General features: G+C 41.1%; 3 protein-coding genes across 10 annotated transcripts in view; 2 read left to right on the plus strand and 1 right to left on the minus strand.

Moving 5' to 3' along the window:
• The first annotated feature begins 884 nt into the window (after positions 1 to 884).
• Positions 885 to 12,544, plus strand: Tmem170a (transmembrane protein 170A). 7 transcript variants are annotated; one of them, XM_015496058.2, is made up of 3 exons: positions 885 to 1,178; positions 9,449 to 9,550; positions 11,984 to 12,544. In XM_015496058.2, exons 1-3 carry the CDS (start codon positions 1,046 to 1,048, stop codon positions 12,112 to 12,114), a joined length of 366 nt encoding a protein of 121 aa, XP_015351544.1. In that variant the 5' UTR covers positions 885 to 1,045; the 3' UTR covers positions 12,115 to 12,544. The 7 variants fall into 7 exon arrangements, with proteins under 7 accessions (XP_015351544.1, XP_015351543.1, XP_048648468.1 ...); XM_015496057.2 differs by having other exon boundaries at positions 901 to 1,178; positions 9,449 to 9,619; XM_048792511.1 differs by lacking the exon at positions 885 to 1,178 and adding an exon at positions 1,209 to 1,690 and having other exon boundaries at positions 9,449 to 9,619.
• A 5,409-nt stretch (positions 12,545 to 17,953) lies between these two features.
• On the minus strand, positions 17,954 to 19,614 carry LOC107151051 (tigger transposable element-derived protein 1). Its single transcript, XM_015496299.1, has 3 exons — positions 19,388 to 19,614; positions 18,720 to 19,345; positions 17,954 to 18,576 (listed from the first exon to the last, which is right to left on the minus strand). The coding sequence occupies exons 1-3, from the start codon at positions 19,612 to 19,614 to the stop codon at positions 17,954 to 17,956; spliced, it is 1,476 nt and encodes a 491-aa protein (XP_015351785.1).
• A 561-nt stretch (positions 19,615 to 20,175) lies between these two features.
• Cfdp1 (craniofacial development protein 1) overlaps positions 20,176 to 20,480 on the plus strand; it is a 110,441-nt gene continuing 110,136 nt past the window's right edge. For both annotated transcript variants that reach the window (XM_015496055.2, XM_015496056.2), the window contains exon 1: positions 20,176 to 20,419. In XM_015496055.2, the coding sequence (XP_015351541.1) occupies positions 20,356 to 20,419 (64 nt within the window). In that variant the 5' untranslated portion in view covers positions 20,176 to 20,355. The remainder of the gene's footprint in view (positions 20,420 to 20,480) is intronic.

The following is a 20,480-nucleotide window of genomic DNA, read 5'->3' on the forward strand; positions in this document are numbered from 1 at the left end:
ATAAGTATTTATTTATACAGCTACACCGTCTTCTGAAATTTGTTGAAACCTCTCATTCTTACTAAATTCTGTTAGCGAACTCTATTTGTTTATTCCTTGTCTTGATTTTTAAATTTTAATTTAAACATTGCTGAAGGGAAATGATACAATTTTGCAGTATTGAATTGGAATCTCTCTTAAATTTTCACTTCACTTAAAAACTTTAGCACATATATCCATAGTCTCCCTTCCCATTCCCACACATGTCTTCGAATGGAATCTTTCTCCCGTAGTTAGCTTTACAGAACTTTCATGTTCTTTTCAAAAAAGCTTCATAAGGGAAGGCTGAGGCAGGATGATGGCAAGTTCCAGGCCACCCTCTGCAACTTAGAGAGACCCTGAGTCAAAATAAGAAATAATGCTGGGGTTGTGGCTCAGTGGTAGAGTGCTCGCCTAGCAGGTGTGAGGCACTAGGTTCGAGCCTCAGCACCACATAAAAATAAATAAAATATAAAATAATAAATAAATAAAAATAGGGATATGGCTCAGTGGTAGGACACCACTCTCTGGGTTCAATCCTCATTACCGCAAAAAAAAAAAGAAAGAACCTCATAGATATTTGGATCCAGTACTAGCTAGAACAACAGTTGCTAAGATCAACAAATTTGTTATGATTACTGTCTGACCCCTTTTAAATTTCCATCTTTTGTCTTATAGGACGTATGCAATTGGCCTATTTTTTTATAGGTGGCGCTGTAGAGCAGAGCAGAGGCCAGCCTGCTCCGAAGGAGCAGGAGATTCTCCAGTAGGGGGCGTAACCCGCGGGGCACTAGTTCTTGGCGAGCCGTACGCAACGTCAAAGGCGGAGACAACTTTCACCCCGCCCCTTACATCTGGCGGCGCCCTGTGATTGGAAGGAAGAAGTATCTCTTGGCCACGCCGTTAAGGGTGGGGGGGAAGAGGGCCTCGACCGAAGGTGACGCTGAGTCGGCTGAGGTGCGGGGAGTTAGGCTGTGCAGCACTTCGGGCGCTCTCCCCTCATCTTTATGCGGTGTATGGCGGCGGGATGGAGCGCGAGGGGAGCGGCGGCAGCGGAGGCTCGGCCGGACTCCTGCAGCAGATCCTCAGCCTGAAGCTCGTGCCACGGGTGGGCAACGGGACCCTGTGCCCCAACTCCACTTCTCTCTGCTCCTTCCCAGGTACGGCCCCGCCCCGCGCCTGCGCACTGTGCGTCCGGCCGGCGGGCTGCGACTTCTCTCGCAGAGCTGGGTTCAGGCTCCCAGATCCACGTCTCCTGCCACGTCCTCGCAGGTCCCCGGGGCCCCGCCACCCGATGCCAGCGCGGAGGCGGCGGAAGTTGGAGGGAGCGGCCGCAGGTGGACCCGGAGGCAGGAGGGGCCGGTCTTGGGTTTTGCAGTTTTGAACGCGCCTGCTTCAGAGTCGCGCCCGGCTCGTTGGCGGCGCGGAATGGCGCCTGGCCGCCTGTCGCGGGGACCCTGGCTGGATCGTGTCGGTCTGGCCGAGCAGCGGTCAGAACCCACCCCTCCTTTGTGTGTAGCCTGTAGCTCAGCCCCTCTGCTCCCGGTCCAAACCCACCCCTTTTCCAGCCCGGCTGCTGATCGCTGGCACCCGGTCCAAACCCACCCCTTTTCCAGCTGGTTTACCTGGAATCACTTGCTGAGACCTGTTGCCGGTTCTCCCACCACGCCTTGTACGTCTTTGACCGAGTCTTTTTAACTCCTCTTACCCCCATCTGACCTTCTGCTCGGCCTGGTGGGGTTCTCAAAGTTGTAATACAAAATAGAATTGTCAGTGCTTAGAGATGAGGAATTACCTCCTTTAGGAAGATTAATAAAGACTTCGAGAGGCGGGCATAGTTATTTGTATTGGACCTTTAAAGGCCAGAAGACAGACGAGTGGCGATTGAAGGGGGAGTTGGGGGTTCTCTGGCGGTTGACTGACCCAATAAACAAAGAACGGGCCTGAGACAGTGCAAAGGGAAGGCGGATGGACTGCAGTCTTAAACAAGGCACCTGTGATTTGTCATCCAGTGGGCAGCCACTGGCAGGCACCATTCAGTGGACACCTGAGACTTGCTGTGTATCACATGTCTAGCGCTGTTGGTGAAGTAGCAGACAAGATGATGATGATAATCTGTGTTGGGGGTGAATGAAGATGGAAGTTTGTAATCACGCCTAAAATGAGAATCTGGCAGCTCAAGTTGTTTCAAAAAGTATTAAGAGCACAGCTGACACCGAAAACAAAAATACACAACATTCTGGAGACCCTGTCCAAAACCTGAAACATTCATACACTATCATGACTAGGTTAGTCTGGTTTTGTTTCCTTATTCTTCCCCCTTCCCCCAACTTTACTTGGGAAATTTCAAACCTCCTGAAAAATTGAAAGAATAGTATAGCAGTTACTCATATGCTAGGATTCAGTGATACAGTCATGCATCATTTAACAACTGGGGCTTGTTAAGCAGTTCTTTTTTTAATATTTATTTTTTAGTTGTTGTTGGACACAATATCTTTATTTTTATGTGGTGTTGGGGATCGAACCCAGGGCCTCGCCAGTGCTAGGCAAGCGCTCTACTGCTGAGCCACAACCCCAGCAAGCAGTTCTTTTTTAAAATTTAATTTTTTCCACATTTTTATTGGTGCATTATAGTTGTACATAATGGTGGGATTTGTTACTTATTTGTACATGCACACAATATCACAATATAATTTGTCCATTCCCTAGTTTTTCTCTTTTCATTAAGCATTTTTGTTTTGTGAATATTAGTGTACTTCACAACTCTAAATGGTATAGTCTACTACATACTTAGGCTATGTTATAATTTTATGAGACCACCATCATATATTTGATCTATCACTAATTAAAACATGGGGGTGCATGACTTTTAAATTTTCTTCTATAAATATATATGCATACTCATGTTTTAACTTCCTCCAGAGCCCTTTCAAAAGAAGTTGCAGGATTCATGGCACTTAATGTCTGATACATTAGCATGTTGCTGCTAACACAAGGGATTTTCTTTCATAGCTACAAAATTATATCACTCCTAAGATATTAACAGTGATCAAATAGGCCTTATTTAAATCTCCCCTCAATTGATCAAATGGTCCCCCCTTCTTTTTGGGGGGATCTGAACAAGGTTCACCCATTGCATTTAGTTGTTATGTCTCTTTAGTCTCATTTAACTTAGAACAATATTCTTCTATTTTTATTTCAATTTCTTGAAACTGACACTTTTGAACAGTCTAAGCTAATTGTGTAGAATGTCTAATATTCTAGGTTTGTTGATTTTTCTTTCTTTCTTTTTTTTTTTTTTTGGTACTGGGGATTGAACTCAGGGGTACTCGACCACTAAGCCACATCCCCAGTATTTTCTTTAGAGATAGGGTCTCACCGAATTGCTTAGCCCCTCAGTTTTGCTGAGTTAGGCTTTGAACTCATAATCCTCCTGCTCAGTTTACAGAGCTGCTGGGATTACAGCATGCACCACTGCGCCCAGCTCTTTGATTTTTCTTCATGAATTGATTAAACATTTTTTATCAGAATGTTCCAACAGATGTGATATTTTGCACTTGTTAGAGTATCATCAGGTGATAATGTAAGTGTGTACCTTTACTGATAATGGTAACTTTGACCATTTGGTGAAGATGGTGTTTGTCAAATCTCTCCACCTAAGGATACCTTAATCCTTTCATAATTAAATGTCTTATGTGGGTGATAATTTGGAATGGAATGTCCTATCTAGTCTGTCTGGCTTTTAGTTCGCTTTAAGAAAAGATTGAGATAAGGGATCTGGGATGATAGTTACATCATAGTAAAGAATCTGTAGCAATGAAAATTGTTTTGCTCTCAGAAATGGTTCTGAAAATATTAAACTGCAACATGTTCTTGAGTTTACCATTGCTGCCATGGACATGTAACTTGAAGTTATTGATAACCAGGAGTCATTCATACATTTGGCTGAGTACATGTATGAGGTGTAGCCCTTTGACTTCAAGTTAGGTGATCAGAATGTGGTGGTAAGCACATACCCTCCTGGCAGTGTCTCACCCTTAGCTGTTATGCTTGGTGTAATGGGTGCATGGAAAATAGCAGTCCCTAGTCCCTTATGTGTGTGTAAGGGGCTATGGACTGCTATTTTACATCAGGTGAGCAGGATGGCCTTGATAGTGACATTGGAGCAGAGATCTGAAGGAATCGAGGAAAACAGGAAAGTGTAGGCAAGAGGGCTCCAGATTTAGAGGCTCCTTTCAGCTGGCCCTGTGTTCCTTTCTCAGACCTTATGTTTCAGGTCAAACAAGTAGGTGAACTCGGTCAGTTTTTCTAAACCTGGGCTTCTGAGTAAACTAGGAGACATTCAGGGTCCCTGAGTGCAATATGGGGTAAGGAAGAAAGGAGGAGATGAGATCAGATCCTGGAAGGCACTCTTGCAGGACTTGAGGAGGAAGGAGGGATGATCTGACTTGCTTTTTTTTTTTTTTTAATGTATTATCCAGTGGGTTTTAGTATATTTCAGAATTGTATGACTATCACCACAGTCAGTTTGAAAATATGTTCATCACCCCTACAAGAAACCTTGACTCCAATAACAATGACTGACTGGCTTTGTGTAGAGAAAAGATGGAAGGCCAGATCAGGGTCAAGAGACCCCTGGGGTGAGGAAGGCCAGTGGTAAGTGGGCAGGCTGGCAACAGTGTCAGGAGAGAGGTGACAGACCTCAGTTGGTAGTGAGAGTCCCAAGGCAAGTTGTTAGGAGGGAATGGAACAGGCATACTCCTTGTAGGTAGGTGGGATTTGTAAAGAGAGGGGTCTTCCAGGGCTGGGGTTGTGGCTCAGTGGTAGAGCACTTGCCTGGCACATGTGAGTTACTGGGTATGCTCCTCAGCACCACATAAAAATAAATAAATAAAGGTATTGTGTCCATCTACAACTAAAAAATATTTTTGAAAAAGGAAGAAACCTACTGTTATATTAAAAAAAGAAAGAAGGGTCTCCCAGTGGACAGTGGAGAGGTGCAGGTTGCTGGGTGATGAGCCTCAAGGCAATCTGACTCCAGGAGTTGGGGGATCCGATAGGACTGTCATCCCCAGGACTGTTGTGGTGTACTTAGAACTCTGACTTTAAGCCGGGTGTGGTGGCACAGGTCTATAATCTTTATTTGGTACTGGGTATTAAACCCAGGGACACTATACCACTGAGCTATCCCTAGTCCTTTTTATTTTTTAATTTTTTTGGTAACAGGGATTGATTGAACCCATGGGCACTTAACCATTGAGCCACATTCCCAGACCTTTTTTATTTTTTCTTTGCGACAGGGTCTTACTAAATTGTTTAGGTCCTCTCTAAGTTTCTGAAGCTGGCCTTGAACTTGGAATTCTCCTGTCTCTGCCTTCTGTGTTGCTGGGATTACAGTGTGCCACCACACCTGGCAGGTTTGGCTCTCTTGCACTCTCTCCATGTCTTTTCCCCTCAGTTTGACACTTCTGCAGTGTTACATGCATGGATGCCCTTACCAGGTGTAGCTCCTCTCTCTCTCTCTCTTTTTTTTTTTTTTTTGTACTAGGGATGGAACCCAGCGGTACTGTACCACTGCGCTATAGCCCCAGCCCTTTTTTACAATTTTAAGGCAGGGTCTAAGTTGCTGAGACTGGCCTCAAATTTGCCTTCCTGCTCTTCCCCGGTTGCTAGAATTAAAGGGGTGTGCCACCATGCTTGACTCTTAAGATGTAGCCTCCCAGTCTTAAACTTCTTAGCTTCCAGAACTGTGAGCCAAAACATTTCTGTTAGAGCAGCACAGAATAGACTAACATAGCTGCCAAGGTAAACAGAACTGAAGATGATGTGCTTGATTTGAAGCAGTGAAAAGGAAATACTGTAAGATATGTAGACAAATATTTTTGATAGTCTATTGAGCCAGGGAGATGAAAGTGCTACATGGCAATCAATAAATAGCTATTAAATAGATGGAAAATTAAGGTGCAGTAGATTAAAGAGAAATCACTTAGGTTTTAAAAAAGCATTTTATAGATCCAGTTTTGCTTTTGCTATTAAGAGTCCTGTAAAAATCCCATCCATCAGAAAAGTGCTTTTATAAACTGTGCTACTCACCTAATAAAACATTTTTTTCTAGTTGAAGTGACTTAAGTGGTACTATATAAAATATGTAGGCACTGAAGTAGCCCGTGGATGTGGCTTAGGGCTGTAGGGGTGCAGTATGCTTCCCCCTTCTGAAACTTGGGGAAGCGCCGACCTGCTATAAACTGTTCACAAATTGGCTATTAAGCTCTCAGAGGAGTTGAGGTGTGGGTCTGGTAGGTCTGCTTGGCAGGTGCCATGCTCCAGGGGAGGTGGGAATGGTGTTTTAGCTCTTGGTGGTGTTAACAAAACAAATACAATAAATTGCTTAAACAATAGACATTTATTTTCTTTTAAAGAGAGAGAGAGAGAATTATTTATTTTTTAGTTTTCGGTGGACACAATATCTTTATTTGTATGTGGTGCTGAGCATTGAACCCAAGTCACATGCATGCCAGGCGAGCGTGCTACCGCTTGAGCCACATCTCCAGCCCCTGACATTTATTTTCTTAGTTCTGGAGGTTGGAAGTCTGAGATCATGATGCCACCATTGTCATGTTCTGGTGAGGACTGATTTCCTGCTTGCAGGTGGCTGCCTTGTTGCTGTATCTCCACATGGCAGGAGAGAGAGAGAGAGAGAGAGAGAGAGAGAGAGAGAGATACATAGATAGATAGATATGGGGGAGGGGATGGGAGGAGGAGGGAGGGGGAGGAGGGAGGGAGGGAGGGAGAGAAAGAGAGACTAGGATCATCTCTCTTCTTGGAGATTGGGATCTCTTCTTATAAGGCCACAATCCTATCAGATATGTATTTATTTAGTACTGGTGATTAAACTCTGGGACACAGAGCTACTATTTTTATTTCTATATAATATGTACTTAAATTTTTTAAGCTTGGGGTATGAGTATTTATAGTCCATATTGCATGATTTAAATGTGTTTTTAATAGAATTTGCAAATAACTAAAATAGGCCAGTTATTTATTTAAAAAAAATTTTTTTTTGTAATTGTAGATGGACAGCATGTCTTTATTTTATTTGTTTATTTTTATGTGGTGCTGAGGTTTGAACCCAGTGCCTCACACTTGCAAGGTAAGCCCTCTGCCACTGAGCTACAGCCCCAGCCCCAAGGCCAATTATTTTGACAGGGTCACACTAAGTTGTTGAGGCTGACTTCAAACTTAGGATCTTCCTGCTTCAGCCTCCCAAGTCACTGGGATTACAGGTGTGTGCCATTGGGCTACCCAGCAAGCTACTAGTTTTTAATCAGGACAATTTTGCCTCCTTGTAGACATTTGTCAATGTCTAAAGATATTTTCAGTGTCACTTCTGTGGCGGAGTGCTGCTTCTAGCCAGAGATGCTGTTCCATGTTCCTACAAAGCACAGCACAGCACCTCCCACCCCAACAAAGTTATCCAGTGGACATGGCAGTGGTACCTGGTGGAAAAACCCTGCTGGGTTAAGCTGAGCACTGATCTCTACCTTTGCCTGCTACTTCCCTGCCCCAGCCTAACGGTGAATATTGAGTTTTAGCTAATGTGCCACCTTCATTCTGTCTTTTGGATAGCTCATGAGGATAGCTAGTCTATTTTCTAAGGGACCTGATGTAGGGGTTTTTTTTTTTGGTACTGTGGCTTGAACCCAGGAGTGCTTAACCACTGAGCCACATTCCCAGCCCTTTTTAAATATTTTATTTAGAGACAGGGTCTTGCTTAGTTATTTAGGGCCTCACTAAGTTGCTGAAGCTGGTTTTGAACTCATGATTCTCCTGCCTTAGCCTCCTGAGCCACTGGGATTACAGGCATGTACCACCACGACTAGTTGATACAGTTTTTTTCAAACATAGTTGGTGATCAAATATTTTAACGTTGGCTTGGGGTATAGCTCATAACTCAGTGGTAGAGTGTGTGCTTATCATGCTGGGTTCAATCCCCAGCACCAAAAAGGGGTGGGGGAGAGTGCTCATTTTCAGTCATCTTAAGAGTGGGTAGAGTCTCTCCTTAGGAACTAGCTCTTCTAACCTGCCTTATCTCTTACCTGCCATTTTCTTCAAGACAAACATTTTCTGGTGTTTATTTTGCAGCTTAAAAAGCTTTGATATCCTACAGGGTGCAGTGGTGCATGCCTATAATCCCAGTGGCTTGGGAGGCTGAGGCAGGATGATTGCAAGTTTAAAGCCAGCCTCAGCAACTTAGTGAGACCTGTCACAGTACCAAAATGATAATAATAATAATAAAAAGGGCTGGGGATATGGCTCAGTGATTAAGCACTCCTGGGTTCAATCCCTGGTACAAAGAAAGAAAGAAAGAGCTTTGATATCCTAATAGCAGGTGATGGCTTGATATTTACTGCATTGTCTTTAAGAGACTGTTGCATGAATATACTGGAATAGCTTTTCCATTTTAGAAGACTAGATAATCAAAGACAGGAAAGGGCAACAGGCATCTGCTGCATGTTAGCCTATTCAGTTTGGTACTCAGTCTTGTGCTTCACATAGTTGGAAAATTATTTGGATTTTTTTACAGATCTAGATGTTTGTTGTTTCAGTTTGAGGCTGTAGGTAGCTTATCGGGGGTTGGTCAATATTTTCTGTAAAGAGCTAGAAAGTAAATACTTTAGGCTTTGTAGGCCATGTGATCTCTGTTCCTGTGTCAGATATGTTAGTCAGTTTTTTGTCACTGTGACCAAAATATCTGACAACTTAAGAGGAGGAAAAGTTTATTTTGGCTAAGGGGTTCTAGAGGTTTAGTTTGTGGTTGGCTGAGTCCTTTGCTCTGGGACCAAGGTGAGGCAGAAGTACATCATGGCTGAAGGGCCTGTCAGAGAAACACTGCTCAGCTCAGGGCAGGTCAGGAAGGGAGTGTGGTCGCTGCAAGGAAGATAGACTCTTCCAGGTGCTCCCCCAGTAACCCACCTCCTCCCGCCACACCCCATCTGGCTATGGTTAACACCCAGACAGACCATTCAAACTAGAATGGACTGATTCAGGTACAGTCCTTACAATCTTATCAGTCCACCTCTAAACATTCCTATGTTAACATTAACACTGGAGCTTTTGCGGGGAATCTCATATCCAAACCATAACATCAGCTTTGCCCTTGAAGCTGGAAACTGTCATAGACAATACTTAAGTGAACAGACATAGGTTTAAAGAAGTTTTTATGTTTATAATCTTCTAGTGGATTCAGATAAGTCCTTAAGTACAAAAAACAGGTGGTGGCCTGGGAGTGGTCATTTGCTGAACCTGCTGAAACCATCAGTATTTGGACATAGGACTGATGAACCAACCTATAGTGCAGCTGAATGATTTTGAAAATGAAGTTAACTGGGAAGGTGAGTGATTTGCAGCTTGCCTTTTTCTTTTCTCGCAGAGATGTGGTATGGTGTGTTCCTGTGGGCACTGGTGTCCTCCCTCTTCTTTCATGTCCCCGCTGGATTACTGGCCCTCTTCACCCTCAGACATCACAAATATGGTAGGTTCATGTCTGTAAGCATCCTGTTGATGGGCATCGTGGGACCAATTACTGCTGGAATCTTGACAAGTATGTTAGACATTAAAATACCAGTCAAAAACGTTTAATGTGATAAGTCAGTTAATTTCAGGACTTGTTTTAGAACATATTTGAGTAGGATAAATAATAAAAAGTGTTTTTTAATCTTAGGTCCTATTCCTTAATGTATTGTTTTTTCTTATTCCCAAACCCCCTTTGTTTGGCTAATCTTTGACTTCCTGAGAAGTACCTGATTTGTGTTCTGTTTATTTCCTTTCCCCCTGCCCCTTAGAACTTTCTCAAAAATAACTGGAGAAACATGGATATTATTTTTAAAATAATTGTATTTTTAAACCTGCTTTTTGTTTTTGTTTTGCTCTTTGGCTTTTGGCTCTTGTCATAGGACACAATTACAATGGTGAGAATAATAAGTTTAAATTATTTTTAAGCTCACAATAGCATATAAACATGTTTTATATAAATTGCAAACTATAAGGAAGCAAAATTAAAAAATTATGATATATATTAATAATAACTACCACAGTTTGTTGCATTTTTTTTTTTAGGTATACATATAAACATAAATACATTCATAGAACACAGACACTTAATAGTCCCACAAATTTGTCACTTTAGTTTTTTCACTGTGAATTTAAACCTTGAGCTTTAAACAGAAATTTCCTTGGTCTCTTTGACTTAAGGGTTTTTGTTTTGTTTTTTGTTTTGAGACAGTGTGACCCAATTTCTGTTGATGGCATTACCTCCTGCAGTTGCAGAGACCTCTGCTCCAGTTTCTACACTTGATTACTGGCCCCAGGCACCAGCTTCATTTTTCTCATCAGTAAAATAGGGATAATACTGCCAGGCATGGTGGTGCACACCTGTAATCCCAGCAACTGGTGAGGCTAAGGCAGGAGGATCACAAGTTCAAAGCCAGCCTCAGCAATTTAGTGAGACCCTGACATGGTACCAAAAACAATAATAAAAACGGCTGGGATGTGGCTTAAATGTTAAGCACCTCTGGGTTTATTCCCTGGTAATGTAACCGTTTTACAGCCTGGGTGATGACTGAATGAGATAGTACACACAATGAAGCACCTAAACTGATGCCTGCTCTGCAGTGATTATGTATAAATGCTGTGTTTATTTCTATCTTTAGGCATTAGGGTGGAGTTTATTCCCTTCCCATTTGCTGTTTTCTCTGGTGGGCTTTTTCCTTTCTGCCCTCCATCATCTAAATCCCACTTTAGGGCTGGACATGGTGGCGCATGCCTGTAATCCCAGCAACTCAGGAGGCTGAGGTAGGGGAATCACGAGTTCAAAGCCAGCCTCAGAATTTAGCAAGACCCTATCTCTAAATAAAAAATAAAAAAGAGTGGGGATGTGGCTCAGTGGTTAAGCATCTCTTGGTTCAATCCCTGGTTTAAAAAAATAAAAATAAATACATACCACTTTAGGACCCATTTCAAGTAGCTTAAGCTTACGTCACAAAGAGTCCCAGTGAGATGTGCTTTCAGACATTAGTGACAATGCCAGGGGTCGTAGGCATTTTAGAGTGTCGAATGTTCAAGAAAACCAACTTTGGCTAATTACTCTTCTTTCTTCTTGTTCATATATATGTGTGTGTGTATCTGGGTAGATACAGGTGTTTTTTGTTTTGTGTTCTCAATTTCTAGGCAGTTACAGTGACTGCATAGGAAAGTTAATAGCATGAGGCTAAAACAGAACCCTTAAGTATCTCTGTTTTTGTGTACCCTTTGAATTAAGAACTTTGTGGCTTAGACTAAGTCCTCCTTTCTTCCTTTACCATCCCATTACTCCCTCCTCTTCCCCTTCTTGAAGGGAACTCTGAATATAACAAGGTAGAGCAGGGATTTCCTGTGGCCTGAACATTTCTTTCTTAGTCTCACTTAGAAGTTTGTCATTTATTTCGTACCTCTTCAATGCTGGGCATGGGGCTAATTGGCACAGGAATAAAGAGATGTTTTTGAGTTCACATTCAAGGTCATGAAGGAATTGCTCTTTGTGATCTTATTACTTCCAGATTATTCTACTCAGTAAATCTAGGAGACTTTGAGTTTTATAGAGTCTACATCTAAAATCACAGGTCAGTGATTTGCAAACCATATAAAGAATACTTAACTAGAATAATCTTGGGGGACTGAGGCAGAAGAATTGCAAGTTTGAGGCCAGCCTAGGCAACATAGTGAGACCTTGCCTTGAAAAAAACAAACAACAACAAAACCTCAGGTGATCAGCAGAAAGAATAGGGGAAACAAGACATTTCTATAGTATTTAAATTTTAAAGTAAAAAAAAACTGGAACATTCTACTTAGAGTAGAATTTTAAGTGCTAAATTTCACAATTTTGTTGACCTCATTTTTTTTCTTCAATGTACTTGAATTTTTGAACCAGGTGCAGCAATTGCTGGAGTTTACCGAGCAGCAGGGAAGGAGATGATACCGTTTGAAGCCTTGACCTTGGGCACTGGACAGACATTCTGTGTGGTGGTGGTCTCCTTTTTACGGATTTTAGCTACTCTATAGCATACACCCTTATGCTGTGATGTCCAACCTAAGTTTTCTAGAATCCTCAGAGAATACATGATGGAGTGTAGTGTGTTTTATTTCTTCAAGTGGAAGCAACTTGGTTCAACAGGAATGTGAAGAACATATCAGATATTTCTTCAGTTTGAAGCTGTAGCCATTGAAGATCTTTTTGGACTCCTATCATTCTCAACCAAGACAAAACAAGTTTCTTGGCCTCTTTTTTGTAGATTAAGTTTTACACACATACCTTTACCTAAACCAGGCCAACTGTGCCTTTGGGTTGGCTTCCCTTACACTGGAATATCCCTTACTATATTTGGTGAGAAAATCCATATTTCATGAATGTTGCATATTTCAGAGAAACTGGGCAATATTGGTGTATTTAACATGAGCAGAATAAGCTGCATTAAAATCTTAGTTGATCTAATCTTGATTAATATTTGGGAAACTCTTCTTTCACTGTATCTTCATGACAGTAAAGCCAACTAGGTTTTGGTTGAGTATAGCTTTGAGAGCAAATTTGGTGAAATGTAACAGGAAATAAGTTGAAGTATAACTCAAGTAGTGACTTTGGTTCCACCGTTAAAAGTAGATAACTGATGAGAATGTGATGTTTTATGTATAACTATCTTGACCTCTGATTTTTTAATATTTTAAGAGATATGAGTTTGTTTTTTTATAATTGATTAAAAGAAGCTAGCTAATTGACTTTTTTTTTTTTTAAGAGGGTTTTGTTATGTTCTGGCCCCAAACTCCTGTGCTCAAGCAATCCTCCTTCCTGGGCCTCCTGAGAAACTGGGACTACAGTAATGCACCATTACACCTGGCTGGCACTTTAAAAAAAAAAAAAAGAAAGAAAGGATTTCTATACTTTTTCCTATTGCTTTTTGTTTTAAATTGTGGGTGGGCATAATACTTTATATGCAGTGCTGAGGATGGAACACAGTGCCTCACGCATGCTAGGCAAGTGCTCTACCACTGAGCTACAACCCTAGCCCTCTTATTGCTTTTAATTTGGCTTATTTTATTTAGTTTAATTAGAAATCTACATACCCTCTGAAGCAGCTAAGTTGAAAATTTTAAGCAAGATTGTTTAGAATATTCTTTGGACACTGAGGCACAAATAAGATACTTAAAACATTCTGCTATAGATTTTCTTAGTGACTGGGGTGGATTAATGACTTGAGACAATCATAGAAGTACAGCTGAAAATAGCATTGGTGGTTATTGGTTCCTTAGTCCTGATGTGTTTACCTGGTGGTGGCTCTTCAGCCACTTGTGCAGTATTTTTGAGTGTCTACTCCCATTAAGTGCCTGAAGTTTTATTTTCAGATCTGTCCCCATTCTGCCCTTTACACTTCTTTTAAGAAAATTGATACCCCTAAAGACAATTAAATATCAAGTTTTTTAAACTCGATTTTAGCTATTTTAATTTTTATCCTACTGCTTTCCTTTTTTATTAAAAGGCCTGAAAACTTTGACCTTCAAAAGGAAGAACATTGCAAAAATTAAGTCATTTGATCCTTACCACCTAAACTGTTTGTGTAGAATACAATCAGTGATGTTACCTGTTTTCAAAATAACTTCTGATCGTTAACCCTGACTTTCTTTATTTCCACATTTTTCTTGGTGCATTATAGTTGTACATAATATTGGGATTTGTTGTTACATATTCCTACGTGTGCACACAATATAACAATATAATTTGGCCAGTATCACTGCCTCCTCTACCTCTCCTTAATTCTGACATTTTTAAAGGAGAACTTTCATTATGAGATTAAGGCTGACAACCCACGAGGTCATATGCACATGAATCTATTCCATTTAAAACAAAATGCACTCTGGCTTCTGATTAGAAGAAGCTAGGAGGACATTTGCCAGTGGAATTCATAGAGAAAAATTATAAAGGAATTACAAAATTCACTGGACATTTTCTTTTAACAAATTAGACTGCTTGTTAAAACTAATTGAGTGCAGCTGAATTTCCTTTCAAAATCCCCAACAAGAAACTCAAATCTAAGCTGGGCAAGGTGGTGTACTCCTGTAATCCCACTGACTCAGGAGGCTAAGGCAAGAGGATCACAAGTCTGGGTCCTGTCCAGAGAACTTAGTGAGACCCCATCTCAAATAAGTGAAAAGGCTGGGGTGGTAGCTTAATGGTAGAGCACTCTTGGGTTCAGTTCTCAGTGCTACAAAAAAATAAGCTCAAATCTTTCTTCCAAAAAATATTTAAAGATTACAGTTTTCAGTTGAAAAAGCTGTGATTTTAGAAAATATCCCTTCAGTTTAAGAAATATGGGTATTATATCCCTTCTTTTGGGAAATGGTTTTAGATCATCTCTGTTGAAAAACTGCTTTTTTCTTGCCTAAAACATTCTTTTGGATATGTCACAAACATGTGGGCCAGTAATTGGATCCTTCCCCCTGAAATCTAATTTTTCAACGTATTGATCCATGATTAAAATGTTAGTTTCTTTTTTTCCTTTTTTAGAGCCAAGACAAAAATTTAGGCATTTTGAAATTTAGGCATCTGTTTCTTATTTGATTATCTACTCTTTAAAAACTTCAAATATAAATTGTATCTTTAAATTGCTAAATGTTTCCTCCATCCCAGTATGTGAAGCATTTTCCTGTGAATAAATGTATAGATTGCGCTGTGTAGCTTGAAATGTTTTCAGGGAAAAACTATTTGAATGCTAAACAAAGAATGTATTCCACTTTGGTTTTCTCTTTTCCTCCCTTTTTCTTTCTCTCTTCCTTGTCTCAAATACAGATTTATTTGCAGGTGGTTGCTCAGATGGAAGAATATTGGCATTTATGTTGAACATTTTACCTTATATAGTTTTTTGAGAACTTTTGCCAACAACTGACTTTCTTAGAGATAGATGTAACCACCACTCCCCTAGCTATGCTTCCCCTGCCCCCCCCCCAACAGTTTTTTAATGTGGGGAGGCAGCCCCCAACCATTAAAGCTGATTTCTTGATTCTTTAATAGGATTTTGGGGTAAAGGCATTTTGTGAACTTAAGTTCATAAACAAATGCATAATGAATATTATGAGAAAGATTTTTCTCTGTGCTATTAGCTATTTTTTTTTTTTTTTTTTGCAGCAGGATACTAATTTTCATTAAACGTTTAAACTAGTGAGAAACAGTTAATGCAAATAATGAACTTTAAATCCTTCCTTATGTTTTTTTAAGTTTTTACATGGTATGTTGACTTTTGATTCCAATATCCTTTCTGACTGCTCTGGTTTGTATAAAGTTCTTACTACACTGCAGCACACGCCTCCTGTCCCTGAGGAACCATTTCCTGGAATGTGAAGCCCTGGTGCCATCAGTGATCAACACGCAGAAAGTTTTTGTGAACTTGCATTTCTTTTTGTGCATTCTGTAAGGCTGGTTGTGACCAAATCAGCATAACATTTTGTATTAGGTTATTTCACTAACTGCAACAGTCAAAAGGATCAAATCTTTGTACAATAGAAAATTATTTAATATTTTATTTTTCTACTGACATTTCTAATTCAAGTGTAAATGTTTATCAATAAAGAATTACTTTAAATCCTGTGAGTTGGAACTGCATTTCTTTTTTAGTGGCTAATGAGTTTAATCTTTTGTAATAAAATTGTGTGACTTTAGTTTTTGGTATTTTTTAGTAACTTATTAACATGTATGTTGAACTTTATTTTATGTTCAACTTTTTACTAATTTGTAGGAAAATTCTTGTTCAAAGATGTGATTACACTGTATTTACATATGCCTTTGATACATTAACTCCACATTGTGAGCCATGTATCACCACCAATATTTGTGTGATTCTGTGCTGAGATGGATGAATATTGATGTAATGTGTGAAAAGCTAATAATTTCAACACTAAATCTACCTGAAGAAAAACTCCAAATTAGGCTAATTTAATGACCTTGGTGACATAATAAATCAGATTTCTGTTCTGCCATTTTCAGCAAGTTGGATTATTCCAATTTGGGTAGTTTACCTCATGGTCATAAAATGACTGCTACAGTTGCTGACACTGTAGATGTACATTGTCTGGCAGGGGACTGCCTATTCATTGTAATTTTTTTAAATTGAGGTTTAACAGGCAATAGAGTACAAAAACCTTAAATGTATAACCTGATATAATATATATATATATAAAAGTTATGTGACTGCCACTCAGTTCAAGAAACAGGATGATTCTAGTAGCCAGCTAGAGTGCAGAGCAGAGGATATGCACATAGTTCGACCAGAAGCCCCTGAAATTATGGGTATTCAGGACACAGCAGGGGAGGAATTTTCAGTTTCCAAAAAGAACTACATTGAGAAGCCAGGGCTTTGGTAGGTGCCTGTAATCCCAGTGATCTGGGCAACTGGAAAAAGGGTTTTGAGTTACAGTTTAGTGAGATCCAAGCCAAAAACAAAACTCAGTTGCCACTGCATACCCTGCAGTCAAAAACACAAGGTGTTGGTAAGGGTGTGGAGAAACTGGGATCTCATGAATATCAAGTGGTGCAACTGTTTTGGAAAACAGTTTGGCAATTCCTCAAAAGGTAAAGCTTCATGACTGACACTTCTAGGTGAGCTTTGAAAATGTCAGGTTCTAAGAGCCAGGTGTAGTGGCACCTGCCTATAATCCCAGCAGCTAGGGAGGCTGAGGCAGGATTGCAGGTTCAATGCCATCCTCAGCAATTTAGCGAGGCTGTAAGCAACCTGGTGAGAGACCGTATCTCAAAAAAAAAAAAGGGCTAGGGATGTGGCTCAAAGTGAAAGAAACCAGTCACACATTATATGAGTCTATTTACAGGGAATGTTCAGATGTGATGATCAGGTAAAACGGGAATGATTAATGAGTGCCAGGTTTCTTTTTGGGGTGATAAAATTATTCTAAAATTGATTTGATGGTGATTGCTCATGTCTTTGAATATATATGAAAATAGTTGTACACTTAAAGGAGATAGTGTTTTTTGATACATAAGTTTGCTAGTATAGAGCCTTCTGTAATGTCTCTACTCACATGTCTAATCTATTCCCTGATTTAGGTAACTCAAGGACTGGATGACATAGATCCAGTCCAGTCCAGAGTATCAGTGAGAAGCAACTTTCAGTTGAAAAAAAAACCCTCAATTTTTAGAAAGTATGGAACAAACAGCATGGCAGTCATCAATGTCTCACCTGCATTTGATTCTGATTACTTTGTCCCCAAATTAGATTATAATTAAAATGTTTCATCTGAAAAAAATAAAGATTATATGTTTGTATTATAATATGGATCAACTTGAAAGAAAGATCCATGTGGATGTCTGCATTCTAGAATATAGTGGATTCTAGTTATTGACAGTAGTTACATTTATACTGTTGTCTCTAATAACCTCTCCTCCAGGGTTTTAGACTCCTATGAGCTGCTGGTCACAACACCTTTGTCAAATGACCATCATGTAACCTTGTTTTATGTGTGTTTCTATCCAAAGACACCTTATTTAATACATATACTTTTGCACATAATTATACACAGTATTTCTTTACAACATAACATCTCAATTACAGCATTTTGGTACAATGTACTTTTCTGTACTGAAATTGTACTACTTTTTCATAGTCATACACATACAGTACATATAGTACAGAAAACAGTCTGACACACTGTACACTGTGAACACATACTGTACAGTACAGTAATACAATAACGTCCTGAAAAAATTAAAAGATTAAACATTTAAAGTTTTAAAAAACATTAAAAGCTTACTGTTAATGGACTGCAGGATGTGGAGGGGCAGTGGATGGTGTGTAAACCTCAACCTTGGCTTGATCCATGAAAACCAAGGGAGAGTTGGGTGGAATTATTCTGCAGAAGAGGAAGAGAGTGGCATTTTGACATCTGGCAGTTTTACCTTAGGAGTTGGGCTATCGCCACTTGTCGACGGGGTGGGCAGGTGTCCCTCCCCATTGGGCTTGAACAATTGCATCAGCTTTGTCTGATTGGCTCTCTGCCTCATTTCTTTAAGTATCTCAGTATATGGGGCAAATGCAGTGGAGGCAAGGTGCTTGAATTTGAGGCTGCGATCAAGCATAGGGTCACACTCCTCCATGTCATTAAAATTTTTTTCCAAGGCAGAATTCCATTCTGTTATTTTGGCTGCTGTGAGAGGGAGAATTCTTGGAGTCTTGGGCTGACTACTGTTGCCATCCTCATCCTCACTGACTCTGGTGCCTTGTTTAGCCATCTCATCCAGGTCTTCATTGGTGGATTCTACTGTCTTCTCTGCAAAAAGTTCCTCCACATCTTCTTCCTTCATGTCCTCAAAGCCTTCTCCGCTTATCTGCTGTGCAATGTGCATTATGTTTCGGACACTGTTCATTATATTTTCTGTAATACCTTCAAAGCCTTCGAAATTTTCCACACAGTCAGGCCAAACATTTTTCCAACAGTTATTGATAGAAGCTGGCTTGATGCTGTCCCAGGCTGTGCCAACATAATCAATACGTTGCGTATAGTGACTGACTTCCAATAGTCCATCATGGTGGTTTCCTTATTGGCCTTGAGAGTCTCCCAAGCCTTTGTGTAAAACTCTCTAGTATAATGTGCTTTGAAAGCTTTTATTATACCCTGATTAAGGGGTTGGATGAAAGATGTAGTGTTTGGAGGCATAAAAAGAACTTCTACTTTGGGGGGTGCGTTTTCAACTTCTTCATGGCAGTGGACTGGAGCATTATCCAAAATTAATAAAATCTTGAAAGCAAGGTTTCTGCCCTGGAGATAGTGTTCAACTTCTGGAATGAAGCAATTGAGGAACCAATCAGACATCATCCACGCTTTTTTGTTCCACCTCCAATGTTCTGGCATAGGGTTCACGTTTTCCCCTTTAAGTGCTTGTGGATTTTGGGCTCTGTACACCATTAAGGGTTTGCACTTAAAGTCACCCTTGGCATTGGTGCACAATAGCAAGGTTGCATGGTCTTGGAATGACTTAAAGCCAGAGGCTCTAGAGGCCATTTGCGTTACATAGGTTCCTTTTCCAACATCCTTGTAAAACAAGCCGGTCTCACTGGCATTGAAAACCTTCTCTTCCACATAACCCTTCTCCTGTATAACACTTAGCAAGTATTTCTTAAATTCTTCCGCAGCTTTCAGGTCTGCTTCTCCTGCGAGGGTAACATTTTTCACCCCGTAGCGCCGTTTGAACCGGGCGAGCCAGCCGGCGCTGGCCGAGAAGGGCTTCACATTTCTGACCCTGGGTAACGTGACAGTAGATTTCTTTGGCTTTCAGTCTCACAACAATGCTGCCATTATGCTTTTTTTGTCGGTCGTCATCTCATGAATCCACAAATTAAGCCGCTTTTCCATCTTTTCCATGGCTTCATCACGCACTATAGAGGTCAATCTAGCGCTTTCTGGAGCGGCCTCACGTACAGACCAGCGAATTTCCTTCTCCTTTTTCTTGATATACCGGATGGTTGATTCATTAACCTTGAACTCACGGCCAACGGCACTGTAACTCATGCCCGATCGGAGCTTGTCTAACACCCGTATTTTCTCCATAAGGCACATCACTGCCTTCTTGCGCTTGGGAACACCCTACAGCACTTCGGCACTACGTTTTGGGGCCATTTTAAACCGCAAAGACCAATAAAAGCACAAAAATGCAGTAAAAAGTGGCACTGGATAGATCTGCGAAAACGACTCGTTTACAGCAGGGAGAGCTGAACCAAGAAGTTGGAGCCTCCGCCTGGTTCAATCACAGCTGGAAACTTAAATCCCTGCAGACTCCAAAAGTCCCCCCTGCGCATGCCCGGGAGTAACCCCAGAAAGCGCGCATTATTGATTTGGGGCTTACGAGAAAAACATCTTACCGAGTTAAGTGAATTTGAAAATACAAATCCCAGATAATGAGCGTCAACTGTACTTTCTGTAGATATGTAATTTTCTTTAAGCACATTTATTACATCTAGGAGGTGAGGCAGCACCAAAGACTACAAGTTCCAGCATACACCACGTCCGGGCGAGCCCGTAGCTCCGCTAAGTCCGGCGTGCCCGCCCAGAGGCATCGACCGGAAGTGTCGTGTTTCGACCACGTGGCACTGTCTGCGCATGTGCAGACGCTGCTGGGGCCGCCCAAGGTGCTGCTGCCGCCGTCGCCGCCGTAGCAGCAGTAGCAGCAGCTCTATGATCACTCCCTAGAGCTTTTCCGGTGGAGGCTGCTGCTGCAGTCCTGTGGGTTGCCTGGCCCCAAGCGGCAGCGACATGGAGGAATTTGACTCCGAAGACTTCTCCACTTCGGAGGAGGACGAGGACTACGTGCCGTCGGGTGAGCGTTGCGACCAGAGACGAGAGACGGATTGCCCCGCCCCGCGCCTCACGTGAGGCAC

This window comes from Marmota marmota, unplaced genomic scaffold (genome assembly GCF_001458135.2).
Source record: "Marmota marmota marmota unplaced genomic scaffold, marMar, whole genome shotgun sequence".
In the NCBI taxonomy this organism is placed as follows: Eukaryota; Metazoa; Chordata; class Mammalia; order Rodentia; family Sciuridae; genus Marmota; species Marmota marmota.

Coding starts and splice junctions, on each gene's coding strand:
- LOC107151051 (XM_015496299.1), bottom strand. CDS start 19,614: ATGAGTTACAGTGCCGTTGGCCGTGAGTTCAAGGTTAATGAATCAACC. Junction 19,346..19,387: donor AGCATAATGGCAGCATTGTT/GTGAGACTGAAA, acceptor CACGTTACCCAG/GGTCAGAAATGTGAAGCCCT. Junction 18,577..18,719: donor CATCCAACCCCTTAATCAGG/GTATAATAAAAG, acceptor ATGTTGGCACAG/CCTGGGACAGCATCAAGCCA.
- Tmem170a (XM_015496057.2), top strand. CDS start 1,046: ATGGAGCGCGAGGGGAGCGGCGGCAGCGGAGGCTCGGCCGGACTCCTG. Junction 1,179..9,448: donor TTCTCTCTGCTCCTTCCCAG/GTACGGCCCCGC, acceptor CTTTTCTCGCAG/AGATGTGGTATGGTGTGTTC. Junction 9,620..11,983: donor TACTGCTGGAATCTTGACAA/GTATGTTAGACA, acceptor TTTTTGAACCAG/GTGCAGCAATTGCTGGAGTT.